This window comes from Alexandromys fortis, unplaced genomic scaffold, assembly GCF_014885135.2.
Source record: "Alexandromys fortis isolate MF-2015 unplaced genomic scaffold, M_Fortis_MF-2015_v1.1 scaffold_24, whole genome shotgun sequence".
Taxonomy (NCBI): domain Eukaryota; kingdom Metazoa; phylum Chordata; class Mammalia; order Rodentia; family Cricetidae; genus Alexandromys; species Alexandromys fortis.
In genome coordinates, this window is record NW_026067906.1 from 8892027 (window position 1) to 8918148 (window position 26122).

At 45.9% G+C, this 26122-nt stretch overlaps 1 protein-coding gene across 2 annotated transcripts in view; it reads left to right on the forward strand.

Moving 5' to 3' along the window:
• Pawr (pro-apoptotic WT1 regulator) overlaps positions 1-26122 on the forward strand; it is a 75007-nt gene that overhangs the window by 26661 nt on the left and 22224 nt on the right. For both annotated transcript variants that reach the window (XM_050135555.1, XM_050135556.1), the window contains exon 3: positions 22500-22631. In XM_050135555.1, coding sequence (XP_049991512.1) covers positions 22500-22631 — 132 coding nt within the window. The remainder of the gene's footprint in view (positions 1-22499; positions 22632-26122) is intronic.

Genomic DNA, 26122 nt, shown 5'->3' on the forward strand with positions numbered 1-26122 from the left:
TAGGGAAGGTGACAAAATAATTGGGTGAAGGGTGAGAATTGTTTGTGGTACCCATTTCTCGGCATCGTCCTGGCTCCCTCTCCTCTCTCCTTCATCCCGGCCTCCTCACCTCTCTCCTTCCTCTCTGTGCTTTGAACTTAAGCTTCACCTCACATTTGGCACCAAATGGCTCTTTCATTTTTACCCCCAAACCCCAAACCCCCTTTTTTCCTTATTTCACAGATACCGGGCTCTCCGAGTTTCAGTTCTTGCTTCATGGAGATTTACCAAATCTCTTTGCTTTGTTGCTTTCTTAAATGTTGGGGGTGTTTTGTATCGCTCCTCTTCTGGCCCCTCTTTTCAAGCCTCTTAGTATTCGTTAGGAATGTCAGCCGCCTCCATGCCTGTAGTTAGCTATGTGTGTGTTGATGAGTGTCTAGGTTTTTATGGAGGTCCAGTGAACACACAGCAGTCTGCCCTTCTCTGCACCCTTTGGCTAGTTGTTGCACATACGTAAAAGCTATCGCTACAGCTGAGATGTTCAAGGGACAATCCCGGTAAGGTTTTCCCAGGTTCTTCTGCAGCACCGCCTTCCCACCTCCACCGTCATCGCCCTCACCCCAGCCTTCTGGCCTGCTACAGTAGTTTACTTCACGTTTTCTGGAGTTCTACATGACGGCGATCATACATTCCCCACATGATGTTTTCAACCTCTGCCCGCAAGCTTGGCTTCACTTATCAATCCAAACAATCTTAAGTTTTTTTCCCCCCTTTCTTTGTACTTGTATGATTTTTTTTTTTCAACTTGATCTTGCAGCCTAGAACATGGACTCTTGTCAACATACAATGGCAAAGGCTTCTTTGTAGGTAGCTTTCCTCTCAGCCTCGGAGCGTGGCCTCGTGCACAGGCTGGCCAGTACCACTGACTCTACGAAGAGACTCTAGGCTGTCCTGGCCTCTTCACCATTCTGCCTGGGTCTTCCTGGGCTCCCATCCTCATCTCCAGATCCTGGGCTGTTTTCTCATGTCCGCTCTAAAGTCTGAATGTGTGGAGAGCCATGAGACGTTAGAGTAGGCCTGGTGCTGGTGGGGGTGAAAGTTGCCAGCTGTGATGACCTTAGCTCAAGGTCTGCTTAAAAATGCAGATTCTAGAGCCAGGTGGTGGTGGCGGCGGCGCAGGCCTTTAACTCCAGCACTAGGGAGGCCGAGGCAGGTGGATCTCTGGGTTTGAGGCCAGCCTGGTCTCCAAGAGCTAGTTCTAGAACAGCTAGGGCTGCACAGACAAACCCTGTTTCGGAGAACAGCAACAAAACAACAACAACAAAATGCAGATTCCCAAACTGGGGTTTGTTTAAGGGTCTGATTCATTGTATTCAGCTTCTGGGCTATCCAGTCAAAAACTTACAGGGACAGCACGACCGTATTATCAAATTATTTCTGCTTCCTTAACTTTTTCCTCGGAGTCCACCAGTGACACTGGGCACTGCAGCAAGCTGAAAGAGTTAATGAACAGAAAGCAGGGTTTTTAGGTGCAGCCTGCAGACGGAGCAAGTCTTCCCATGGGGGAGGAGTTGGGGGGGTAGGAGGGGTGGGTGCTGAAGCTCTCGCTTTTTTTGAGCTGCTTTCCAGCAAGGAAAGCCAGCTCTGCAGGCCTTTGTTTGGTTCCTGGGTAAAGAGTGGTGCATGGCTCTTGGTTGGGTAGGGGACAAAAGAGCTGTCTCTGGAGCTATTGTCTCAGAATTGATGTGAAACCCGCCTCCGTGGAAGCACACCCCCTCTTCTTTTAAAAACAAGTTAGTTTCATTGCTGCTCAATTATTATTATTATTATTATTAGTCACATAACTGGGTTGTTTGGTCCGTGCCTCGCTCTTTCCTTGGTCTTAAGATAAATTCGAAGCGAAATCATGTGTAGCCGGACAGTTTTTGTGTTGAGCGAATGGATGCTGGTATCAGTGATAGACGGCCACTCATTTGGGATACTGTGTTTCGGAGTCAAAGGACTTTAGAAATTTTTACAAGAATCTTGGTTTTACTTTGTCCTCTCAAGGGTTGCCAGTTCATTTTGGTTTGTTATGTATTTATTTTACTTTTCTTTGCTCAGATTCTCAGTAGCTGTGTGTGTGTGTGTGTGTGTGTGTGTGTGTGTGCGCGCGCGCGGGCGCGCACCCGCATGCGAGTGAGTGTGTCCGTCCATGGTGTGGATACATGTGTGCCTGGTGTGTGGAAGTCAGGGCAACCTCAGCCATCAGTCTTCAGACCCCTCCCCCTTTTTTGTTAGAGATGGGCTCTCTCATTGGTCGACAAAGTTACCATTAGGCCCTGAAGGCGGCCTGTTGGATTCCAGGGGTCCTCCCATCTCCTCTCAGCTCAATTGCCAGCGTGGACCACTGTGACCAACTTTTTATGTGTGTTCTGAGGATAGTAACTCAGGTCCTCCTTTGTCATGTGAGTGCTTCACCTACTAAACATGCTCCCTCCTCCCATGTTGTTCCTCTCTTCCCTGTCCCCTTCCCTTCAGCAACTCTTTCAGGTAATTCCCTGCATGAGCCATGCTGATTTGACTATTTAGCAACCACTTAGGAAGGCCTCATCTCATTGAAACAGTATTTCCATTGATGTTTGACTTTCCTGTGCCTTAACACCGTTACCATCATATTTGTATGTGTAAAGTAAAAGTTGCCAAATTCACCGAGTCCCATTGTCTGCAGTTGAGTCCTCAGACTTCAACAAAGAAAGCCAAGGAGCTGGTGAGGGAGCCCAGCCAGCATAGGGCTAGCTAGCCGCGCCAGAACGAGGTGTGCCCCTCCATATCAACAAACAAGCCCAGGTGAGGGTGTGTGCCCGTGTACTTCCAGTACTTACAAGACTGAGCCAGGAAGATCAGCGAGTCCCAGCCTAGCCTGGCCTATAGTATGAAACTCTCAAAGCAACAAGCAAACAAACAAAAATCCTCAAATGGAAAACATCTTAGGAGTTTGAGATTGCAGCAATTAAAACAACAACAACAACCTGTCTTGCTTTCTAGTACAGAACTGACCCTCAACAGTAGAGAAGTTAGGTTCTCAATGCATTGGAGCAGGTTTTCCTAAAGTGTGATCTAGCCCCTCCCCGCTCATCCCCATCCCCCACCTTCCCTGTATCTTTTGGCTGCAAGTTGGAAATGTGATTTAAAGGACCGTGTTACGGTAGTTGGATCTAGCCAACACTAGAAATGTGTGGCCAGCCACCAGTGCATGTTCCGAATTCAGATTGGGTATGATTTTGTTTCTTTACCGATGGGTGGGAAGTAAGAAAACCCATGATGGAAGAGTGTTTAAGTTGTTTGGAAGGAAGCTCTGCCGAGTCCTAGACCCAGCCCTGTGTTTATAAGCCAGCTTTCAGTCCCTTGCAGACTAATTGAAATCCTCCCAGGAATGCGCCGCGTCCCTGCCAAAGGTCTCCGGATGGTGACTGATGGGACAATCTGTTGCCAAACATGCATTCTTTTACAATGCATTTCAGGCATAGGTTAATATAGAGGTTGGGAAAATGAAGCAACTTCACGGTACACTGTGTGTATTTATCTGTTTGACGATTGAACCCTTTCCAAGGGCCTCTTAAAAAGACACGTACCCCCAGAATCACTGATCTGAATGAAGCCTTTTCATACCAAAGCCTAGCAGTGACTTCTGTGGAAAGCTCCTCGTTAGAGAGCTCAAATTCTCACACTCACTTTGCAGTCCGTGATGCAAGGTGCATTTAGCCACCAAGTAAGCGTCTTTGAATTGCTTAGTAAGTTAAATATTTAAATCTCACGTATGCCGCTGAGACTTAGAGGGGCTTTACAGTGGTTTGCACATTTCATTGCTTTCATCTTTATTTATACAAAGTATGCATGAAATAGCTCAGGATTTATCGTTTGGACTGTACCGGACGGTGGCGTTGAGCACCTAGGCACGTGATGCTGCTGTTACTCGCGTTCTCATCTTTTCAAACCAAAACTCAGAACCCATGGACTCAAGAAACTTTGTGTTTTTACTCCTAGCCCTACCCCCAGCAGTCACCTTTCTACTTTGTGTCTCTGTTGCCGTGGTTTCTCAAGATACCTCGTAGGAGTGGGGTTGTCCCTGTGTGTTCTCTTGTGACTGGCTTGTTTCGTTTATCACAGTGTCTTCTAAAGGTTAGTCACGTGCTGACGTGGCAGAATTTACCGCTATCACGCAGCATCATCTTCTGCTTTGTGTGTGTGATGGTTCCTGCACACATCGGTGGGTTGGTGAAGGTTGCTTCCGTTTCTTTCCTCTTATAGCACAGAGTTTAAATATTGATCACGTGTCTTGCGTTTCAAGGAATGGGATAGTATGAATGATGTCTCTCTTTGGTGATGTTTTCAGTGCCATTTGAGTTATTGTTTTGATGCCTGGCCTATATATGAGAATAGCCTGACCTTCTGACCTGATCTAGACTGGCACACCTGATGAGGTAGCTTCATTTACAGGGTCTGAGCTGAGAAAGTGGAAGTCTACAACCTGGTACCTGGTCCAGGCTTAAAAGGTAAAGTTCCAAAGGCAGCTTCTGTACCATTATTCTTTGAGCCAGTTTTCTCTCTTTCGATGACAGTTCGCTTTTCTTTCTGACTGTGGACATCATTTGTCCACAAGGGGCATTAATGCTTTGTATTTGGGCCCCACAAATTGCTTTTCTTCCTTAGAACACGTGGAACTTGCAAATCGAGTGTTTGCGTAATCAGAAAGAATGCAGGCAGTGTGCTAGTCTGTCTCTGGAAAGCCTAATTTGAAGGGCTCACTTTCTGAGCGCTTTGACTACTCACTGAATTAAACATGATCTCTTGGTACAGATTTAGGTGAAAATACAATAAAAAAAAGATTAGATATTGATCATTAATCATTCTTAACATAATAGTTTAACCCATCGCTCTTACCCAAAGAAATAGTTTTGACAGTAAGGCCTGCTGTTGCTCTGTGGAACATGGACACTTAACGAACGGGTAACTAATTGATCGGCTTCCAGTTAAGGAAGAAGGTTCAGCTAGAGCCAGTACTATTTACCAACTGTGCCTGTGACAACATTCCCTTTTACCCCCATGGTGCTCACCCAGCCTTCTGTTTCCCAGGTGACATTATTGGAGCCCCAAGTCGCAGAATAATTAAAAGCACACTTGAAACATGAATAGCTGGTCTCTCTTCAGTTTTACCCAATTCCTGCTTGTTATGATAATGCAGATGCAGGGGATTTCTGGAATTGTGGAGAATTTTAAGTTTAAAGTTGTTAAGCATCCTTTGGTTTGTAAGAACACAAACCAAGAAGTATAAGGCATATATATATATATATGTATATATATATATATATAAAACCAGGGGGCGGGTATGTGTGTGCATATGTGCGGAAATGTGTCTTTCTCTGTGTGTCGTTGTGTGTGTATTCTCCCCGAATACAGACAGTGTGGCGGATACAATGTGAAGAGAGAGCGGATTGTCTGGACGCTTTTCAGGGGTTGATACCATGCGGGGAAGGGGCTGAGATGTTTACTCCCTATGCATGGACCTGAATTCCTTGTTTCCCCCTCTTCTGGACCAGAGCAGGTGCGTCAAGCCCACACCTTTTTGGTTTGACGCTTGGGAGCTTGGGAATAAGGAACTAGTCCCACAGGGAGGAAGGAGTTGCTTGGCTGAGAAGAGAGGGGCGGGGTCTTCACCGTCTTTCCAGCTTCTGAGTCCTTCTTTCCCCTTGCCTTTGGGGACTTGAGATGGTTTGGTTCTACATGCTTTTCTCTAAACCATGAATGCACAGTTCTCTCTATTTTTAGTTGGCACGTGAATCCGCTTCCCTCTCCCTGTTCTGCTAGGTTAGCCAGTCATCTGCTCCTCGCATATCTTTACATTAAGCTGCCGTCTCGTTCTCTTGCCTATAGGTTTATGTCACGATGTTCTGCTATGTTCTAAGGTTATCATTAAACCTATTTATTTTCTGAACCATGACTTCAGGTTCCACACAGAGAGTTCCTGTGCTGTTTTGTCGTCATTGGCTGACAGTGCCTCTTGTACACTGATTTTTTTTTAAAAGATTTTATTTATTATGTATACAGTGTTCAGCCTCCATGTAAGCCTGCATGCCAGAAGAGGGCACCAGATCTCATTACAGATGGTTGTGATCCACCATGTGGTTGCTGGGAATTGAACTAAGAACCTTTGGAAGAGCAGTCAGTGCTCTTAACGGCTGAGCCATCTCTCCAGCCCCTTATACGCTGATTTGAGAGAAGAGTGGCGTTTTACGAATGGCTTTCATAACGACAGTTCCGTTGGAATATCATTAAACCTGTAGTCCTGGAAAATGAATCTCCGGGTGAGGAGGCAGAGGCTAAAGGAACTGCCTAAGGTTTACGGTAGAAGAGTGTGGCTCCTACTCGACCTGTTCTTGTTGAGATTTGGGGCTCTGCTGTTGGAATTGTTCTCGTCATGGTGCTGTGTGCTGTCATCGGGGGCCCTCACACTGGAGAAAGCAATGCTGTATTTGGAAACTAAGAGCTTCGCCAGTCTTCTGGAAAAGTTCTGTGTGAAGTAATGCTACCATTGGTCTAACACACGTTCTTACCGAGATCTGTGTTACCACACAGAAGAGTTTCGGACTGGAAGCACCCTGTTTGTTTTTCCTAACAATCAAAACAAACAATATAAAAAAGGCGTAAGATGATGGCCCAGGACCCAGGAAGGGCTTTCTGTCGGAAGTAACTGCAGAAAAGCTTGAGGTTGACACTTAAAGTCAGAGTGGAACTTGAGTTGAGCCAAGGGGGAACGGAATGGAGACTGTTCATGAAAAACGTGAGACTTCAGGCATTTATGTAGAAGTTATAATAGCCTTGACACAGCATTTATGTGTGTGTGTGGGGGGTGTGTGTTTGTGTTTGGAGGCCAGGGAGGAACTGCAACTCTCCTTCTTCCTCAGGCACCTTATCTCTGGAGGCAGGGTCTGTCCTGGGACCTAGAGTTTGCACATAAGGCTAGACTGGTCAGCAAGCCACAGGAATCCTCCTTTTCCCACATCCCAGTTTGGGGATTCCAGGTGAGTCCTGTCACCCCTGACTCTTGTACGTCATCTTTGCACGGCAAGTACATTGCTGACTGAGTACCTCCCCCCACCCCCACCCAACGGACGTTTGCTCCTAAGACAAATTGTGCTATTCCCAGTGGCAGTCCAGTTTGTGCCATAGCCACGTGTTCCCAGTTTACCACTGCGGTGGCCGGGACGTGTTCTCACAATGTCCTTGGATGCATTCTATCCTGATAGTGATGCAGTCTTAGTGACTTACCCCTCTATTACAGTGCTTACATCATCCTTGATGTAGGTCCTTGTAGGTCATTCTTGATGGAAATTGAACCTGGGCTTCATGAAGGCCATGCAATTGCTATTCGCTCTACCTCTGAGTTCTCTTTATCCATAGCCACCAAGAAATTGCAAATGAAAACACCTTTGAAATAGTACCTTACTCTGGCAAGAGTGGCTACCCTCAAGAGATCTTGGCAATCGGCAAGAAATCTGGCAACAAATTCTGGCAAAGGTGTGGGAAAACAGGAACCCTGATTCACTGCTGGCGGGAGTAAACTGGCATGGCCGTTGTGGGGACCAGTTTGGTGGTACCTCAAGAAATTAAAAGGAGAAAAACCCATATAAGCCAGGTAGACTACTGTTGACTGTATACGTACACAAAGGAGTCCATATCCTCCCACGAAGACACTTGCACACCCATGTTTATTTCTGCCCTATTTACAGTACCAAAGGAATCGGAACCAGAATAGATGTCCTTTGGCAGATGAGTAGATAAAAGAAACGTGTATACACACACACACACACACACACACACACACACACACACGCAGACGCACATTGGAATATCATTTAGCTTTAAAGAAAAAGTAAACTATGGAAGTTATAGGGAAGTAAATGATTCTTAAAGGTATAATGTTAAGTGTGAGCTGACTCGAGCTGAGAATAACAAAACTATATGTTCTCCCTCATGCGGACCCTAGCTTATGAAGTACATGTATGCATATAACTGAGTGTAAATATGGATAAAGCCTAAACCAGCAAGGAGTCAAGCCACAGGCAGGGATCAGAGGGCCAGGGCTGGGTGAGGTGAGCACGGAGGAAAATCTACTAAACATATTTTTTTTTTAAAAAAAAATATCTTGTACGATAATATAAAAATTAAACAAATCCAAATCTACAAACTCCATTTTTTTATTCTGAGGCAAAGTTTGTGAGTTGCCCAGGCTGATGGGAATGAACTCTAGTCCCGGGAGGGCTTGAACTCGGGATGCTCCTGCCTCAGACTCTCAGATAGCTAGGACTGTGAAGGGTGAGCCTGCAGACCCAGCTGGAAGGGCGTTTGTGATTTGCCATTGTGGTTCCATTTATCTAGTACTTCGGCTCAAAGCCTAGGTATGTATGTCCTATTAATCCAGTTGTCAGTTTGTTGTTGGGGTTTCTGTCCTGCCCGGTTCCCACAGTCGTTAAGTCCCAAAGAATCACACAGAGGTCTACATTAGTTATAAACTGATTGGTCTAGTAGCTCAGACTTCTTATTAACTCTTATAACTTATATTATTCTTGTCTATGTTAGCCACGTGGCTTGTTACCTTATTCGGCAATGTAGTCACATCTTGCTTCTTCTGTGGATGGATCACTACTGCAGACTGCAGAATCCTCTTCCCAGAGTTCTCCTGTTCTCTTTGCCCCGCCTCTACTTCCTACCTAGCTACTGGCCAATCAGCATTTTATTAAAAATGATACAAGTGATAAGATGAAAGACCATTGTCCCACAGTATCAGTTGAATGAATAATAGACCTGAATTCTTTTAATTCTTCTTCAAAAATATTTTTATTATATACTCAATCAACCAAAATCTCTTTGTGGCATTATTCAGCTTCTTAATCCTAGAAATCAGATTGGAATTTCTGTCTTCATTTTCTGTTTCACAATAATTTGGAAGAGGGTTTTTTCATTCGTAAATAAATTTGCTTTTAGCTGGGTGGTGGTGGTGTATGCCTTTAATCCCAGCACTCACGATGCAGAGGCAGGAGGATCTCTGAGTTCGAGGCCAGCCTGGTCTACAGAGCGAGTTCCAGGACAGCTTGGGCTACACAGAGAAACCGTGCCTCAGAAAATTTAAAAGAAAAAAATATATATAAAAAGAAAAAAAAGAAGTTGGTTTTTTAAGACAAGGTGCTTAGAATATAAAAGTATCTGACTTCTGGAACTAACTCTTGTAGACCAGGCTGGCCTCCAACTCTCAGAGATCCGCCTGCCTCTGCCTCCCAAGTACTGGAATTAAAGACTTGCGCCACCACCACCTGGCTGATTTTTCTTTTTTCTTTTTTTAAAGAACTGTCACGAGTTAGTGAGTTGATTTCTAAATTTGTTTCCTACAAAAGCAATTTGAGAAGCCTTTGAATTATTGCACCTTTGTGCCGGATTGAGAACCTCCGTCTTTTATTTCAGGACTGTTGGCCCTGGGACAAGTGGACTTGTTGGTTTACAATCTAAAGGAGTTTCATTTTGAGACCACACAGCGTTTTGTTTTCAATATTTTTCTATTTTAAAGTAAGCATATTTTTACTAGCAAAAGAAAACCAGCAGTAGTAACCCTATCTTTGCACGTAGCCCTCTGCCCTCCTCCTCTCCCGCTCCGTCCCCTCCTCTGCTGTCTTTAACCTCAAGTAATAGTTTTTGTTTTTTTTAAAACATTCTAAAGAAAGGTGTTATTTAACTACTGGTTATTTGATAAAGGCGGCAGGAAAGCCAGTGAGGTATGAAGCCATGCAGCGTGTTATCCGTGTTCCCATTTAAACCTCCCATTGAGTGATTTGAAATGGAAGGCCCAGTTGTGAACACTGAGGGAAGGTATGTAAATGAATGCTTCGTGCTTGCAATTGTTAGGCGTATAATTTGATCTGAACAGTGTAATGCGAAAGGCATATTATTATCATTCTTTAAAAGGCTTGGCAAAGAATGCTATGCAACAGTATATTCCATGAACTGTTAAAATGAAGACAAATTGGCTCAACTTTCTGAAGACATTTTGCTCTCTCTCTCTCTCTCTCTCTCTCTCTCTCTCTCTCTCTCTCTCTCTCTCTCTCTCGTAAAAGTCTTATTTTTGTCCTTCCAAAGTGGCATCAAGAACTCAAGAACTGTGGGTCCTTGTGAGACAGACTAAAACCCGATGATAATGGGAGTTTGGCCATTTAGACAGATCTGGAATTTCAGTTCCAAAGAGGAGAAACCACATAGTGAGTGTGTTTGCATCGAAGGACTGTTGCGTTTCAATGCCTGGCTGGACACGCGGGTCGAGGAGACCTGTTGCCCTCGCAGTTGCTCCAGACTGGATTGAGGGTGTGAGAAGGAGAGGCCAGCCCTGGTCTGCTAAGACTGCGGCTCAATCCAGGGCCGGTCAGCGGTTCCCGGTGGTTGAGCACTCCCCTGCCCCCGTGGGCCCTGCTTTCTTTTCACTAGGTCAAATCATGGCTTCCCCTGATGGTTGCTGACTGCAGGGAAGCATCTGTACCTATCCCACGTCGTCTGCTTCCTCTCTTGCCTCCGTAGATTTGACTCAAAGATGTAAATAAAGCTGGGTGGTGGTGGCGCACGCCTTTAATCCCAGCACTGGGGGGGGGGGGGGGGGGGGGGGGGGGGGGGGGGGGGGGGGGGGGGGGGGGGGGGGGGGGGGGGGGGGGGGGGGGCGGCCAGAGGCAGGTGGATCTCTGGGAGTTCGAGGCCAGCCTGGTCTACAAGAGCTAGTTCCGGGACAGGCACCAAAAGCTACAGAGAAACCCTGTCTCGAAAAAACAAAACAAAACAAAACAAAACAAAAAGTAAATAAACCCTGAATTGAGCATACATACACAGGTTGGTTTCTGGATAGCTAGGGTTTAGAAATAGATATTATATGTAAAGTTTATGTCTTCTGGCCGCTTTTTTGTTGGGAAGACACAATTTTACAAAATTGGTGTGCTCAAACAGCAGAACGAGCTGGCTTCAAACCATCTTCTGGGACTGGGTTCTTTCTCTGGTATCAAAACCCTAAAGAAATCCAAATTTTCTAGTGGATGCCCAGCAGTTATATGTTCTGTGAAGAGTTCTCCTTTTGCACATCACCGGTGTGTCATTTGTGTGTGTGCGTGTGTGTGCGTGCGTGTGTGTGTTAGTGTGTTTGATTCAGAAGGTTTTCTTGCTCTCAACCTCAATGAGCCGTGGCATGGAGCCAAGAAACAGTCAAGGTTTACGTTACACCTTGAGCTTCTGTGTGTGTTCATACCTTTTTTGAGTATTGTTTTGGGCCAGTCTACGCAGTCAGTACTAACCCCAAACATGTAAGGATGAAGTGGTGTACGGTGAAAGGATGGGTATCTTCCTCCTGTGCTCCCTCTTGCTTGTCTCCGCCTCTCTCCTCAGCCTGGTACTTCCTGAGCAAGTGCTCTATGCAGATGAGTTTGCGAGGCCCTGGCGAGGCAAACCTGCACAGCAGTCTTGTTCTTGAGCTTTGTAGAGAAAAGCACTTCATAATGCAGATTGTGAGTGGATTCTGATGTCGCCTGTTTAACAAGAACTAACATTTTCTTAGGCGGTACACAGACTTTTAAGCATTCCCTGGAGTTACCAACATTAGTCTCAAACGAGGAGCTGCTCTTTCCTTTAGCATAGTTGAGCCTAAGGTGGAAATAACTTCACATCAGTGTGGGCTCTGCAGAGGCCTATGACAAATACAGTGTCCATGAGAGCAGCAATTGCACGTTGCTATAGACTGAGTTTTGCACCCCTGGATTTATATGGCCTAAGTACTGAGAGAAGGGGCAGAGGTGGGGGGGGGGAGAGAATATGTATCCCAAAGATGCACGCGCTCAATGACAGGTCCGTGCCAGCTGCAGGGAGCCGTCTGCATGCCATGGGGAGAGTTCTGAGGGAAGCTCACACCTTCTTGCGCTTTCATCTTGGACTTACAGCTTCCAGAACTGCAAGAAAATAATTTCTGTGGTTTACCTCACACCTGTGGTATTTTGTTTGGGCGGTACTGGGAACACTATTGCATGTGTTCCATTGTGCTCGTGACTGGGAAGGCGGTCTCTCCTATTAAACATCTCTGCAGCCATGAGACCTCAATTTTAAATTGTTTGTTCATGGGGGGGGGGGTCTCAGTGTGCATCCTAAGCTGGCATCTGACTTGCGCTGCTTTGTAGCCGGGGCTAGCCTTGAACTCCATGTGCCTCCTGCTTTTGCTTCCCCGTACAATGCTGGGATATAGGTGTAGGACGCCATGCATGCCTTGTTTATTAATTATGCTGTTTCAGTTCTTGATTCCTGCCGTATTATATATGGATTTTTAAGAATGGCAGCAGATTTCAAGAGTCATGCCTTTTCTTACACCGCTTCCTTTATTAAGCACCCGTGTGGTGACGGTCTAAGTGACGGCTGTCTTATACCTTAGTTGCGTTTTTTTCTTCACGTTCTCCATAATGGCATATTATATACAACACCTGCCGTGTTTGCGACTGCCCCGGTTGGGAACAAGCCTGGTATCAGAAAGCAGTAAATACAGCTTAGTCTAGTAAGTGCCGGTTCCAGGCAGGTTACTCTGCATTTAAGTCACAGTCCCATTGCTTATTAGTGACGTGACTCAGGCCTGTCCCGTAGCTCCCTCCAGGCCTGTGCAGAAGGGTAATCTGGGGCTGGGTGATTGAGAGTTACGCCCCGAAAGCCCCTGCAAACACCGGTGCTGCATCTAGATGACAGAACTCATACTTGATTGTTCTTCTTCCTCTGTGTTAGCTACTTTGAATAATGTTTCTCTAAAAAAATGATTTTCTTTTAACTATCAGGTAACGCTTCCAAAGGCCCATCTTTATGGTCATCGATGGTATAGTTCTCAACCATAGTCAGATGGCTGTTAATACAGAGATTCAGAACCAGCTAAAGTACAGAGGCTAAGAGACGATGGGGCGCGTAGCTCTGAAAGGGACATCGGCATCTTAGCCTTCCACACAAGCGCTAGGGGTCATGGAGGAGAAGAGGGTGGACAGATGGATGAGACAGACAGACAGCAGAGGACATCTGCACAGCAGTTTTCTGGACCGGACAGTTGCACACATGAGCTGACCGACGGTAGCTGTCGCTGCCAGATCAAGACAGACACAAGTTCCAGCCAGTCAAAATGCATAGATGGGGGTGGGACTCTCACAGAGTCCCTCAAGCTCTTGACAGTTGGCTGCTGCAGGGGGTTGGGGGGTGGGGCTAACATTTTCTTCACCTGTGGTCCCTGAGCGGCTGCCCGCGTTCCCGTGAATAGGTGCTGTTGGGAGGGACAATAGGTGGGGTTGGAGGGTAGGGAGTGGAGGTGGCTTGGACCAAAACCCATTATATTCATGGATGAAATTCTCAAACAGCAAAGCTTTATCAGTTAATTTCCTTCCTTAAGAATGAAGGGAGCACAGAGAGTTTAAGGTTGCGGGATAAAGGTGAGCTGAAGACGCAGCATTAAATGATGGGTATGTTGTATACGACTTAGAGAAAATCGGGCTGAAGCTTCCCATTTCTTTTCCTTTAGTGTCTAGTCACTTCCCGTGTAATAGAACACGGTGTAGTTTTGTTCTGACATCACCCTCTCGGATGGGCCTGCAGACCCAGCACGCATCCAAGATCCCCTATGCCAACTCGTCCTGGGCTTTATGCTCATCCCTGTTCTTCTAGGATTCTCTCTCCCCCAAACTCAGTCAGAGGGCTGCGTATCCAAAGAAGGCAGCTGGAGAGGCACATTCTCTGTGGTTCTGTTCTTGGTCTCAGCATGGGTCTAAAGTCTGGGACAGGGAAAGAAGATTCAGTAAATGTAGCCACATCTTTGCATCGGCTGAAAAGAGAGGATTGAGAACATAGTTTCTTCTCCTATTACAAAAGACTGAGAAACGCAGCTTTAGGGAGAAACCGTTAGTTTGGTTCACGATTCCAGGTTCCATTCCACTATGGTGGGGAAGTCACAGCGGAGCTTGCGAGAACTGGCCACGTTCTGCAGCAGTCAAGAGCAGAGGCCCCCGAGTGAATGCATGCGTGTGGTCAGCTTGCTCTCGCCACTCTGAAACAGTCCAGGATTTGCAGCCCAGGGAATGGTGCTTCCTGCAGTGTGAGGGTCTCCCTACTCTAATAAAAATGATCCCGCATAGGAGTATCCCCAGCCCAACCTAATCTCCAATGCCTTGAGTCTGGATTGTGTGACGTTGACAGTTTGGAACTCTCAGCGAGACTATGTTTCATTCTATAGAAATGAGCGAGGGGAACTGTGAAGTATTCGTAGATTATTTTACTTGTGACGATGCTCATTCAATCACTTAATACCGCCGATGTACTTTTTAGGCTGTAGCCTCTCTGTTAAGTGCAGGTTTACACTCTCCGCCAGTTGTGGTTTAAACTAAGTAGAAGTACATGTCGGGATGAATGACCACTTTGATGAGGTCCCACTCATCTTCAGATGAACATGCGGAAGGACCTTGAGAAGAGGTTTAGACACGAACGCTCCTCGGGGGAGTAAGCGGAGAAAGGCGGAGGAGAAGCCGCATAAACCCCAAACCCCAAAGGGCAGAGATTTGTGCTGTGCCAGCAAGGGTCCCTTCCCTGTGACCATCTTTCCTGAGTAATACTTACCAAATGATGGTGTTCTCTCAATAACTCTGCCCAGAGGAGCCAGAAGCCATTTGGTTTTGTTTCCAGAAGCATCCGTGTGACGGCAGAGTGATGGCTAAGCTCCCACGGATTCTGCGCCGTCATTCCTCCTGCCCAAGTATGTATACAAATTATCCCGCCAGTGGGTTTTCCACATATTTTTGAATCCTCAGCAAAACATATGGGCTTGGAGAAATCTCAGCATGTGGCTCTCTGCCTTCAGTGCCAGCGGCTTAACCTTCTCTGTCCCCCACAAGGGCAATTCACGGTGCTTTCCCCAACGTTCCCACCCAAGCTGACAAGCCGGGGCTTCTGTAAAGTATCCCGGCTCCTGCAGCTGGTTTTTAAGCTCTGTCTTGACTTAGATCTGATCGCATCCAGCCGGCGTGGTGGCGTGTGACATGGCGGTGAGTCACAGTGACGGCTTCCACTCTGAGACGCGTGATGCTGGGGCGTGCCCTTTCTGCACGCCCCTGCTGTGTGTGACAGGCCGCAGGTCCCGTGTGTCCTGAGAGGCCTCAGTGAAATTGCCCAGGGGAACGCTGACAGAGGTTCAGAAGGCCTTTCTTTGTACAGAAGGGTTTTTGTTGTATATTCTGAGGCAGAAGGGGGGAATAATAAGCAAACATTTTATAGTAAAGTCATGTAAGTTTTTTACACTAAGTTCTCGGGAAATATTAAATTGAGGGAATATTCATTCTTATTTATCATAATGCTTCCTGTTTCTTTAGGTATTGCTGAGTATGGACCAAAGGACCCTAACTCAACCTTGGGTCTGAGGATTAAATTGTTTGATAATACGGAAGGAAGGCGGGTTGTGGAGGGTGTGGGCAGCTGAATGGAACATGCGGTATGCTGTCTGCTCTCAGCTTGTTGCGGGGCTCTCAAAGCCAACCCTGGGGATATTGTGAGATCCTGAGTCGAGGGGTAAAACTGTCAAAAATGAAGAAATTGAAAAATTGTAATCCGGTTTTGTGTTTGTGTGTGGACAGTGTTGTGTGAGTGTGTGGAGATCAGAAGTCTATGTTGGGGCGTCTTCCTGTCGCTTTCTACCTTATTTTTTGAGACAGGCTTTAGGCTTTCTGACTGAACCTAGAGTTCCTTTAATTTGGTTGGACTGTCCAGAAAGCTGGTGGGATCCTCCAGCTCCCCCCACCCTCACCCCGCACACCAGCATTGATTTGCGGCTGTGTGCCTCCACAGCCAGATTTTATGTTGGTGCTGGGGGCCCGAACTCAGACTCTCGTGCTTGTTCAGCAAGCGCTAAATCTACCGAGCCGTCGCTCTCAGAATTTGGCACCGTAGGACCGGTTTCCTCTCAGTGAATCAATATGAAGTTCCTACCCTATGAAGAACTGCACATTTGTGGGTTGATTTAACAGAGAGGTGAAGTGTGATTTCCGGTTGAAACGCATTGGCCACGAGTCTAGAAATTGACACTCGTAATAACTAGTATTGCTGTCACCATGTTTATGTGCACAGCAGTGCTCTTGGCAGTTACAGTAATCACACTGATGGAGTGCTGTGTGTCTGTCACGCTGGATGCCCCCTAGGTACGCTTTCATTTACTCATTACAAGTACTGGGGACGGCTGGTGCTGTTTCCATTTAAGAGGTGAGGGAAACTGAGGCATTGGGTAATTGAGTGTTTAAGCTGCTAGAAAGTTCAAGATAAACTGTCAGAGTCTAGATTTCATCACTGGATTAACCAAAGAAAGGCTGTGTGTACTGGACTAGTTTGGACGTTGAGAGCTAAACGCATCTTTTAGGGCCTTGGCACTCTTCGATGGCTTCGAGCCTTGCTGCTTTGGGAGCGGAGCTATCCTTGTGAGAGCCTGACGCTGGCTTTCCACGGCGCTTGTTTAAAAGCCGCCATAGCTGGGTCTAAGTCAGAGTGGCCGCTACATGTTGCATTGTTTGTTCGTTTCTTCTCCAGATGTCTTTTACCGTGAGCTAGAGCTCACTGTGTTTTCCTCTCCGCGGTGTGACTCATGGTGAGGAATTTTTAGGCTGTAAATACCCAGGCTTACTTACCTCCCAACTGGAAAGCCCTGAGACAAGGCTGTTCAGGTTGGAATGTTGCTGTGGGCAACAACATAGGCGTACGAAGTGTGCAACACCGAGGAGAGAGGGTTTTCACCTAAAACGAGTCTTGTTCTACAATCTTGACTGCGTTTAGTAACTTAGAAGGAGGAAGACATGCCAGTCGGCGAAAGAGTCAGATGTTGCCGGAAAATGCCATTAGCAAAAGCATGTTCAAATGTAATTGCATAGTTAATACCTTGCCTGTCGGGACCTGCTGCCGAGTAACCTGTCTGAGCAGTGGAAAGATAGGCAGTGACCTTCCTCCACATTCGTTCCTAAAACGAGGCAGTCTGGCCTGATGGTGCATGTCTGAGATACCAGCCTCGGGAGGCCGAAGCAGGAGGCTTGCAAAAACGCAAGGCTAGCCGGAGCTAGCAAGGCCCTAAGGATTAAATAAATAAATAAATGGGCGAGTAAATAAGCAAGCTTGCTGAAAATATGAATCTGAATCACTTTCAAAGGAGATTAGCACTAATGTAATTACAGTTAGTACCAGCTAATTAGAAACACTATAGATTAGTGCTCTTGAAGTCTTATGGTCGTCTTCCTGGCCCAGGCCTTCGGGACGTGTTTGGAAATTCCTCTGCGTTTTTATTTAGTTTTTTTTTTTTCATGTTTCTTCTAGGATTTATCCTAAGCTTCCTGTGTATGTTCGTTCTCTTTATTCTTTTTTCTGCTCATCACAGAAGGGTGTAGTCATCGCAAACAGTGGAGACTACAGCCAGGGCTGTATTGTCCGGGTCAATCTGGATTCTTCTTGAGAGCTTTAGTCCGAGGCGATTCATCTGCCCTATGTCCTTCGGGTCCCTTTGCTTACTTACCTTGTGTTCCACCAGTATTGCAAGTCCTCAACCACGGTCCTTGTGCCCCCGTTGTTGAACTTTACTCTTAACACCAGTGAGAGTAGGAGTTGTCTCTCTCGTTACTGCGTTTCTCCGTGTTTCTCTCCTCTGTCCAGTGCGCATCTGTGTTTGCTCTAAGTCTACCCAGAACCCATATCATCTTTGATCTTCTTACTTTCAATTCACTGCTAACCCGTATAACCACAACCCCCTGTTGTAGCTGCTGACGGTCCCCATTTTACAAGGTTACACCCTAACGAGGATTGCCCTGGATTTTCTCTGAGTAGTTTATTCGTTAACTGAAAGATACCAAGGAATTGAAAATGGGAAAAATAAGTTGGCTAGCGATGAGGAAGGAAGATTTAGCGGTGAAGCATAAAGAGTGGAACTGGCAGGTGCTCGTAGATGTTGTTAACCCACAATGGTAAAAGCAGTGTCCCCTGTACATTACTGTAGAGAGACCAGTGAGACCGCATAGAAAGTGAAAACTAGACTCATGTAAAAATACGTGATAAAGATGGATATTTTTTTCCTTCGAGACAGGGTCTCACTATGTAGCTCTGACTGTCCTAGAACTCACTGTATAGACCAGGAGGGCCTTGCACTTACAGAGATCCACCTGCCTCTGGCTCCCAGGTGCTGGGATTAAAGGTGTGTGTCACTGCACCCCACTTGGCGGTACCATTTTGAGTTGAGGGTAAAGAGATGAACGGAGATCCTTTGGGTGAACTTGAGGCATGCTGGGCTTTTTGTGGGCACCATTGCTCCCACAACCTCCCACCAGTACCACAGCTTTGGATTGTTCATGACAAAACAGTTATTATTGGGGGGGGGAACCAATATATTCCAAGATCATTATATAATAATTTAATTTCATGAATGTGATAGCAGAAATTAGGAAACGTGTGGTTGATTGGATCTTTAAGTTAAAAACCATGGCATAAAACCACAGGAAAAAATGTCTGACAGTTAACAACGCAAAGGCAAACTGGGAAGAGACCCTTGCCAGATGTGCTACACACAGGTTCCTATCTTCACATCATAAGAAGAGCCTTTTAGATGCCCAGAATGTGAATAATAGTCAAGAGGATATTGGCTAAGAAAATCAAGATGTATGAAGAGATTTCCTAAAGCCAATAAAATTGTGACAAAACTTTACCCTGCTAAGTGAGGTTCATTGAGACCATTATTTCCCTAAAGTGTTTAGAGAAGGTAAAATAGTAGCTGTGGTTGTCGTCATGGTCATTGTCATGGTCATCATCAGTCATCTCTCTGTCAGGTAACCTTCTGTAAGATTTCTGGGATGGAAATTGGTGGCATATTTAAAGAGCTATGGAACTTGCAGATACATCCAAATATTGAAAGGAGGGGCTATTTAGCTACACAGACAGACAGGAGTGGACAAACTGCCTGTAGCCGCAGTCTGTGCAGTGCACTGGTTAGGCTCTGTGCTGCATACGATGAGACCACGTAAGCACATTGCCAAGCGGGGCTCCCCTCGCCTGCCTAGAGAGGACGCTGTGGGAAGGCTTGCACCACGTGAACCGCAGTGGAAGCACAGGAAGTTTTTATTTTCTTTCTCATCTCTGGTGTTCAAGGGTTTTTATAATGTGGGTTGATTGACAAAGTTATTAGGGGGAGGTGTCACCTTGTTGTTTAAAAGCTACCCAACTCAAGGTTATTATTTTTTGTTCAAACACGCGATAGAGCGTTCTTATGATAGGATATTGCTGTTTGGGTGGCTTTCAGGACTTTAGCCCTGAGATCTGGTGACAGGACAGTGAACGGGGCTGAAGTGTTTGTCACGGAATCGTGAGATGTCAGTGGGTAGAGAAGGTTGGTTTAAAAATGGAGAAGAGTGAAGTTTTGTTTATATTCATGTACCAAGTTCGTGTCTCTTGGTACACGGTGGTGTGAGGGTGTGCACGGTGGCCCAGAAGAGGTCCTCACATGGGTCACCTCTGCCCTTCTCCACTGTATTCCCTTGAGACAATGTTCCTCGCTGACCCCAAAGCTAGGCTGGCAGCCAGCGAGCCCCAGCACCCCTCATGTCTCCGACCCCTCACAATGCTGGGACTACCGGTGCTCATATGACTATAGCTGACTTTGTAGATGGGTGCTGGAGACTTGAACTCAAGCCCCCACCACTTATATAGCGTGCACCCTTGCCCACCGAACATCCTCCCAGCCCCAAATAAGATTTACGTTTTTCAGATCCTTTGTCTCAAGTAAATAGAACAGCTTAAAGATTTTTAGAATATCAGTAGACGACAGATCTGGACTGGTTGACAACCGGTTCTAAAGAATTTGTAAAGAATCACATAATCAATCCCTTTTGAAGGCTGCCCGCAAGGTGGGGGTGCAGTCTCCTACGGAGATGCCAAGTGTGGAGGACTAGGTGCCCGGCAGCAGGGAAAAGGATGCACTGTGGGAAGATGTGCAGAGTTCTGATGGGGTAGCTTTGGCTTCGCGGTGTGACTTGCCCTGGTGATTCATTATTAAGCACGTACTGGATGCTTCACTTTAGATTTTAATTTGATAGAGGTGGGGCGGTCTGCAGTTATTAAGGGGGCAGCAGAGGAAGGGGGAAGGCGCCGAGTCTCAGAAAATAAGCATGAACAAATGAACACCCAGTGTTCAGAGAGGCCATGGCCACCTGCCTCAACTTTGGCTTTTTACCTGTACACACCTGTGATTTAGAATTCTGACTTTGAGCTCCCAATAATAATCTTGGGAACCTTTGCTGTCGTTGCTAACAGAGCGGAAGACCACAGATGGGATTACTTATTCCTGAAGCTCGCTCTGCAGGCCGGGCTGGTTTCAAACTCCCAGAGATCCACCTGCCTCTGCCTCCCAAGTGCAGGTCCTGAGTGCTGGGATAAAGGTGTGCCCCACCATGCCTGGCCCTCTCCCTGAATCTTTTACTGTTTCTATTAAATACTTTATTTATTCTTATTTTATGTGCATTGGTATTTTGCCACCTACAGACAGTTGTGAGCTGCCATGTGGGGGCTGAGAATCGAACCTGGGTCCTCTGAAAGAACAGCTGAGCTATGTCACCAGCCTGAATCTTTTACTCTTGCTTGTTAGCCTCCTCCGTGCACTGAAGTGTTGGTATTGCTTCAGTGTGCATTGCTGTTGTGTTGGGCAGGTATTATTCCTCATGTTTATCAAAAAGAAGTCTTTGGGAACTTTAATAATACATAAATAAGTCATATAAAATGGTGATAGTTGCTTCCTTCCCAACCCTTGAGTGAATCCTGTAGTCATCTGAGCTGTTTTCTTACCCAGCGCTCTTCCAGAACATGGCAGAGGACATCACTGTCTTGAGTCTGATTTTACTCTTGAATGTTGTTGGTATTTTGTCATTAGCTCTGATAGTCTCTGTTGGTTTAAGAAAGTCTTTACACACACGCACACACACACACCACGCCTGTTTGGCCATGTATTGATGTTCCAAATCCTGTAACAGCTTTCTGAACTTCTCAGATTATTTATTGTGTTTCTTGGAGATGAGAAGAATACACCTTTCCAGTTTTTGCCTCAAGAGCTTGCAGGCTAACCTGTGGGTCCTAGCAGAGTCTAGCAGACTCCTGGCTTGGAGTCGAGAGGCAGACTCACGGCAGTAAGAGTAGCACAGAATCATACCGCAGCTCCGTCCTACCTGTGTTAGCACTCTGCGACTCTCCAGAAGGTTCTAGATGTTCTCTGCCATCTCATTGGCTCTCTGGTCTGTTGCCAGACTCCTCTCCATCCAGAGACGTGTCTTTCCAAGTTTCTCCAGGTCCACTTTGTCTTTGAATTGCCCTTGACAAGCTAGCAGCTCCTTCCCATTCACCACATCCTCTCTCCCCGTCTCCTAGTGGTTTTTCTTAGTTAGCACAGTGACCTGTTCTGATCCTGCAGGTAGATCCTGGTGTCTCCCGACCATCCTGGGTTTTGGTCAGTGTCCTGATGCCTTTATGAGCAATGCCTATAGACATAATTTTTTGGATCTCAGAGAGAAGCTACGTGGGTCAGCGTTTGGGTTAGATGTGTGCTCTGAGCAGCTCATAGCCAATGCTGTAATAGCATAATGTAGGGATTTGTCTCGGTTTGGTTTCCTGGTGGCAGGTTTGGAGATAGATAATGGCTGCTGTTGACTCAGCTCGTAGTAACCCTCTAGTCAGCATCCTCAGTGCGCTGTTCTCATCCCCTGAATTCTCCTTTGTCCACGTGTGTACTTCCAAATTACACTATCCTTGAAATTGCTAGTTGTTCCAGAGCCTTGGCTCCCACATGAAATACTCTTTCTTTATGTCCCTATAGGCAGTGTGAACGTAGAAAATGACCTTATCGCTAACACACACACACACATGCACGCACGCCTTCCTTACTGAACTATAAATTCCATGCTTATAGTGTTACCCTCTACTGAGTGTCATGTTGAATGAATGGTAGAGAATGGACGAGCCATCTCTTTGAGAAACTTGTCACTGGTATTTAGAGCTTTATGTTGTCATGGGTGAGACTATAAATATGTTGGAATTTAGGAGACAATTTAATTTATAGGAACCGCTGACAAGAAATCTCTTTCGTATGAACGTAATTTGTGACTACATACAGATTTTCTTTTGCTTCTGTTTTGCTTGCTCGTTTGGTTTTTTTGTTTTTCGAGACAGGATTTCTCTGTGTAGTCCTGGCTGTTCTGGAACTCACTCTGGAGACCAGGCCGGCCTCAAACTCAGAATCTGCCTGCCTCTGCCTTTGAGTGCTAGGACAAAAGGCCTGCGCCATCACCATTCAGCTTCGTACACATATATATTTTTTTAATGCGAGTCATTGTGCCTTTAAATACTGGAAGGCATTCAGCTACTTACGTGGGCCATGAAATTGAGACTGTTCTCTCTCTCAGTGCTTAGATGAGTATGAAGACGATGAAGCCGGCCAGAAAGAGCGGAAGCGAGAAGACGCCATCACACAGCAGAACACCATTCAGAACGAAGCTGCGAGCCTCTTAGACCCAGGCACTTCCTACCTGTCCCAGGTGAGTGTTTAAAATGAGCAGGAAGCTGCTGACTGTTTGAACAACCGTATTTAAAACTGCTCTTAATAATCTTTCCAGTCCCATTTTGGTAGCATCAGTCTGACTCCAGCATTTCCTGTGGGTTTAACCACCGATCTCTCTTCTATCCAGACTTACTGACTTGGTCGTTGTTTGGCGCTAGGCTGACTTTTGGATCCTACTGCATTGAAGAAAAAAATGCGACCAGGCTTCCCCAGTCAACTGTGTAGACATGATACAGTGTTGTGCAGAAGGCAGTACTGTGGTTAATGTCATGTTGAGAGTTCCCAGAAACACTTGCGCTTCTGTACAGTTTAAAATACGTTAGGGAATAAAACCTAATTCAGTTTCTCTTTAGTTGTTTTACTCTGACGATGAAACAAATCACCCTGTAAAATTGTTTTTGGGGCGCCTCGGGACCCAGAATCCACTGCCCTGTTGTGTCGGTCTCTCATCTCTAGAATCAGTTGTGTCAAGTGTGTTTTGAAATGTTATTGGTGTAATTCATCCTGGTCTTGTTCATTTATGTGACGTTTTAGATCTGCCTGCCTACCCTTCCACTCCCCCTCTTTCCCCATCTTTTTCTCCTCCTCCCTCTCTTTGCTCTCTCTCTCTCTCTCTCTCTCTCTCTCTCTCTCTCTCTCCCTCTCTCCTTCTATTTCTCTCTCCATACCTCTGTGTACATGCACAGGGCAGAAGGTATAACTCACCCCAGATGTCATTCTCCAGATACAATCTGCTTCTTTTTGAGACAGGGTCTTTCAGTGTCCTGGTACTTGCCACGTAGACGAGACTGGCAAGTGAGTCACCCTTAGGGATCAGCCTGTCTCTGCCTCCCTACACCTGGGATTATAAACATGAGCCACACACCCCAGCTTTTCTTTCTTTAAAACAGGGTCTTCCGGCCTAGGCTGGTCTTGAACTTGCTGTGTATTCCCAGTGATCCTCCTGTCTCTGCCCCTGTGCTGCTGTAAAGCAGTTTGCATCCCAAGGACGACATCATGTGTTTTCAGAGTTCCAGTCTGCTCTTCCCTCCCCTCCTCTCTTTTGTCCCCTCCCCTTCCTTTCCCTTCTCCCTCTTGTCTCTAGGAACTTCAAAGTCTTGAGGCTGTAAATCGCAACCTTAACTGCAAGGATGAACCTCTTCTCTGATCACAGAGTGCTAGGATTTCAGGTGCTGGTCCATGAACCCTTTATGCTTGGTAGGCAAAGTCATCTCCCAAGTGAGCTACATCTCCAGCCCCTAGTCTTGATTTTCTAAATTTATTTTATTAACATACGAGACTTTAAAAGGCATTTTGGAGGACCGCAAGCCTTTCTGGGCTTAACTAATGGAAAGATTAGAGACATACCTGTTTGCTATTTTTCAGTGTTATGAAGACATTTGACAGAGTGGGATGACTATTTAGAAATGGTTAGGAACTATAGGTATCTCTTTCTTCCCTAAGGCTGAAGTTACTGACAAAGAGACTCATAGAATGCCCCTCATCCCCCACAAGTTGCTGCCGCTGTCCGTAATAATCATCGCGGTTCTATGGAAAGCAGTGCCCTGTCCTAATGCGAAACACACTACTTCTCTCAACTGTGTGTGATCAGGCATAATCTAAGATACCTTTGGACTTCTTTGTTTAGCAGAACTGAAATTCAGCCTGGTCCTCTTTTGGTGATGACCTCCACACAATGACGGGTTAACTTACTGTGGTGGAGAAAAGACACAGTTGTCAGTGAAAGTCTAGACCTGGGTTCAGTTCCTGCCCATCTCCTTACTCTGGACACTTGAAGAGCAAAAGCATGCTAACATAATATCAGGCAGTGTCTGCAGACATAGGGCTCTGTCGGCTGCATGCTGGTTATTTCCAGGGTGTGCATACAGGCTAGCATGGACTTCCAGCTCAGCCGAGCTGGCCCTCAAAAGAGTTCGTTGCCCTGATGCATCTGTCTTTGTTAAACTCTGAGCTCTTCCCAGGCCCGCTCTTCGTTTCTTCAATCTCTGTCTGTCTGTTTGTTTTATTAGTAATTGGGACTAAAGGTTGGTCACTCGCTGGTGACCTTGGCTTCAACTGTATTTTGCCAGGCTGTTTGCTTAGCATGAGAATGAAGCTGAGTTTTCTCTGTGGGCCTCCCTAATTGCCTCAGCAGAAGTGACAGCGGGAAGTCTCTTTGAGTGTCAGTCTGCTTTCGCAGGTCCCTGTTGCTCCTAAAGGATTAGCATTTACAACACCAACAGCTAGAGCGTGGGTGTGGGGAGGAAGGAGGGAGATGGGAACAGTCTTAGCATCGTTGGTTGTTTTAAGCTACAGGTTGGCGTTGTCTACAGCTCTGAGCCACTCAAGGAGATAGGTCTTTAGAAATGAAGACTACAAATGCCAATAGGAGTTTGGCTTGATATTGTAGGGAAGGCCGCTTATTGGTTTCCTGGCTGCACAGACTCCCGAAATAACCACACAGAAATTGTACTAATTAAATCACGGCTTGGCCAATTACTTAAGCGTATTGCTAGCTAGCTCTTACATCTAGAATTAACCCATCTCCATTATTTTATATTTTACCATGAGGCTCGTGGCCTACCGACAAGGTTTCAACATATCTGTCTCTGGCAGTGGATCCACGGCTTCTTCCGGACTCTGCCTTGTTCTCCCAGCATTCAGTTTAGTTTCCCCCTTCTACCCTATCAGGCCAAGCCAGTTTTTTTTTTTTTTAATTATTAACCAATGGTAGTCACAGCATACAGAGGGGAATTCCATAGCAGCTTGACAGAGTGCTTTGTGAGTGGTTAGGATAGTTTATTTCTGGTTTAAATTTCTAATGTAATACCCACAATGGTAATAGAATGTGAAGAATCAAACACTTTCTTATTTTTAGCTATGGCTTCCTACAGCTTTTTTTAAGCTCTCTCTGAGTAAGTTAAATTTAGAAAATAATAAAACATAGAAAGAAATGGTGCATGGTGTGGTTAAGTTCCTTTATGTTTGCTATTTTCTATGAGTTACTGATTCTTACTCTTAATTTTTTGAAGGAGTATTATCACGTGACACAAAATTCCTAAGGTGTAACTGTGTGGTTAGAAGCTGTCAACTACCTGGCTGCCTTCCTGGTAGCTACTAGTATTTCTTTTCTACATATGACTTCAGAACTAGCCTGCAAAGGAAGCTACCTCTGTCCATCCATCTGTCCATCATCTATCCATCCATCCGTCTCTTTTTGGATGCAAAGTGTTCTTCAAAAATAAAATGGCATGTATGCTAAAGATTTCGTCCCATAAGCAGTGTTCAGTTATGACTTTGACTTCATCAAAGGATCGATCTGTTGGTGATACATAATCGGATGGCGTTATGCAATATAGTTCCTAGTCCAAAAGGGGAGGGGCGTGTCCTCTCTTCAACCTTTATGAAGTAGGCAGTGGTGGCACACGCCTTTAATCCCAGTACTTGGAAGGCAGAGGCAGGCAGATCTCTGTGAGTCCAAGGCCAGCC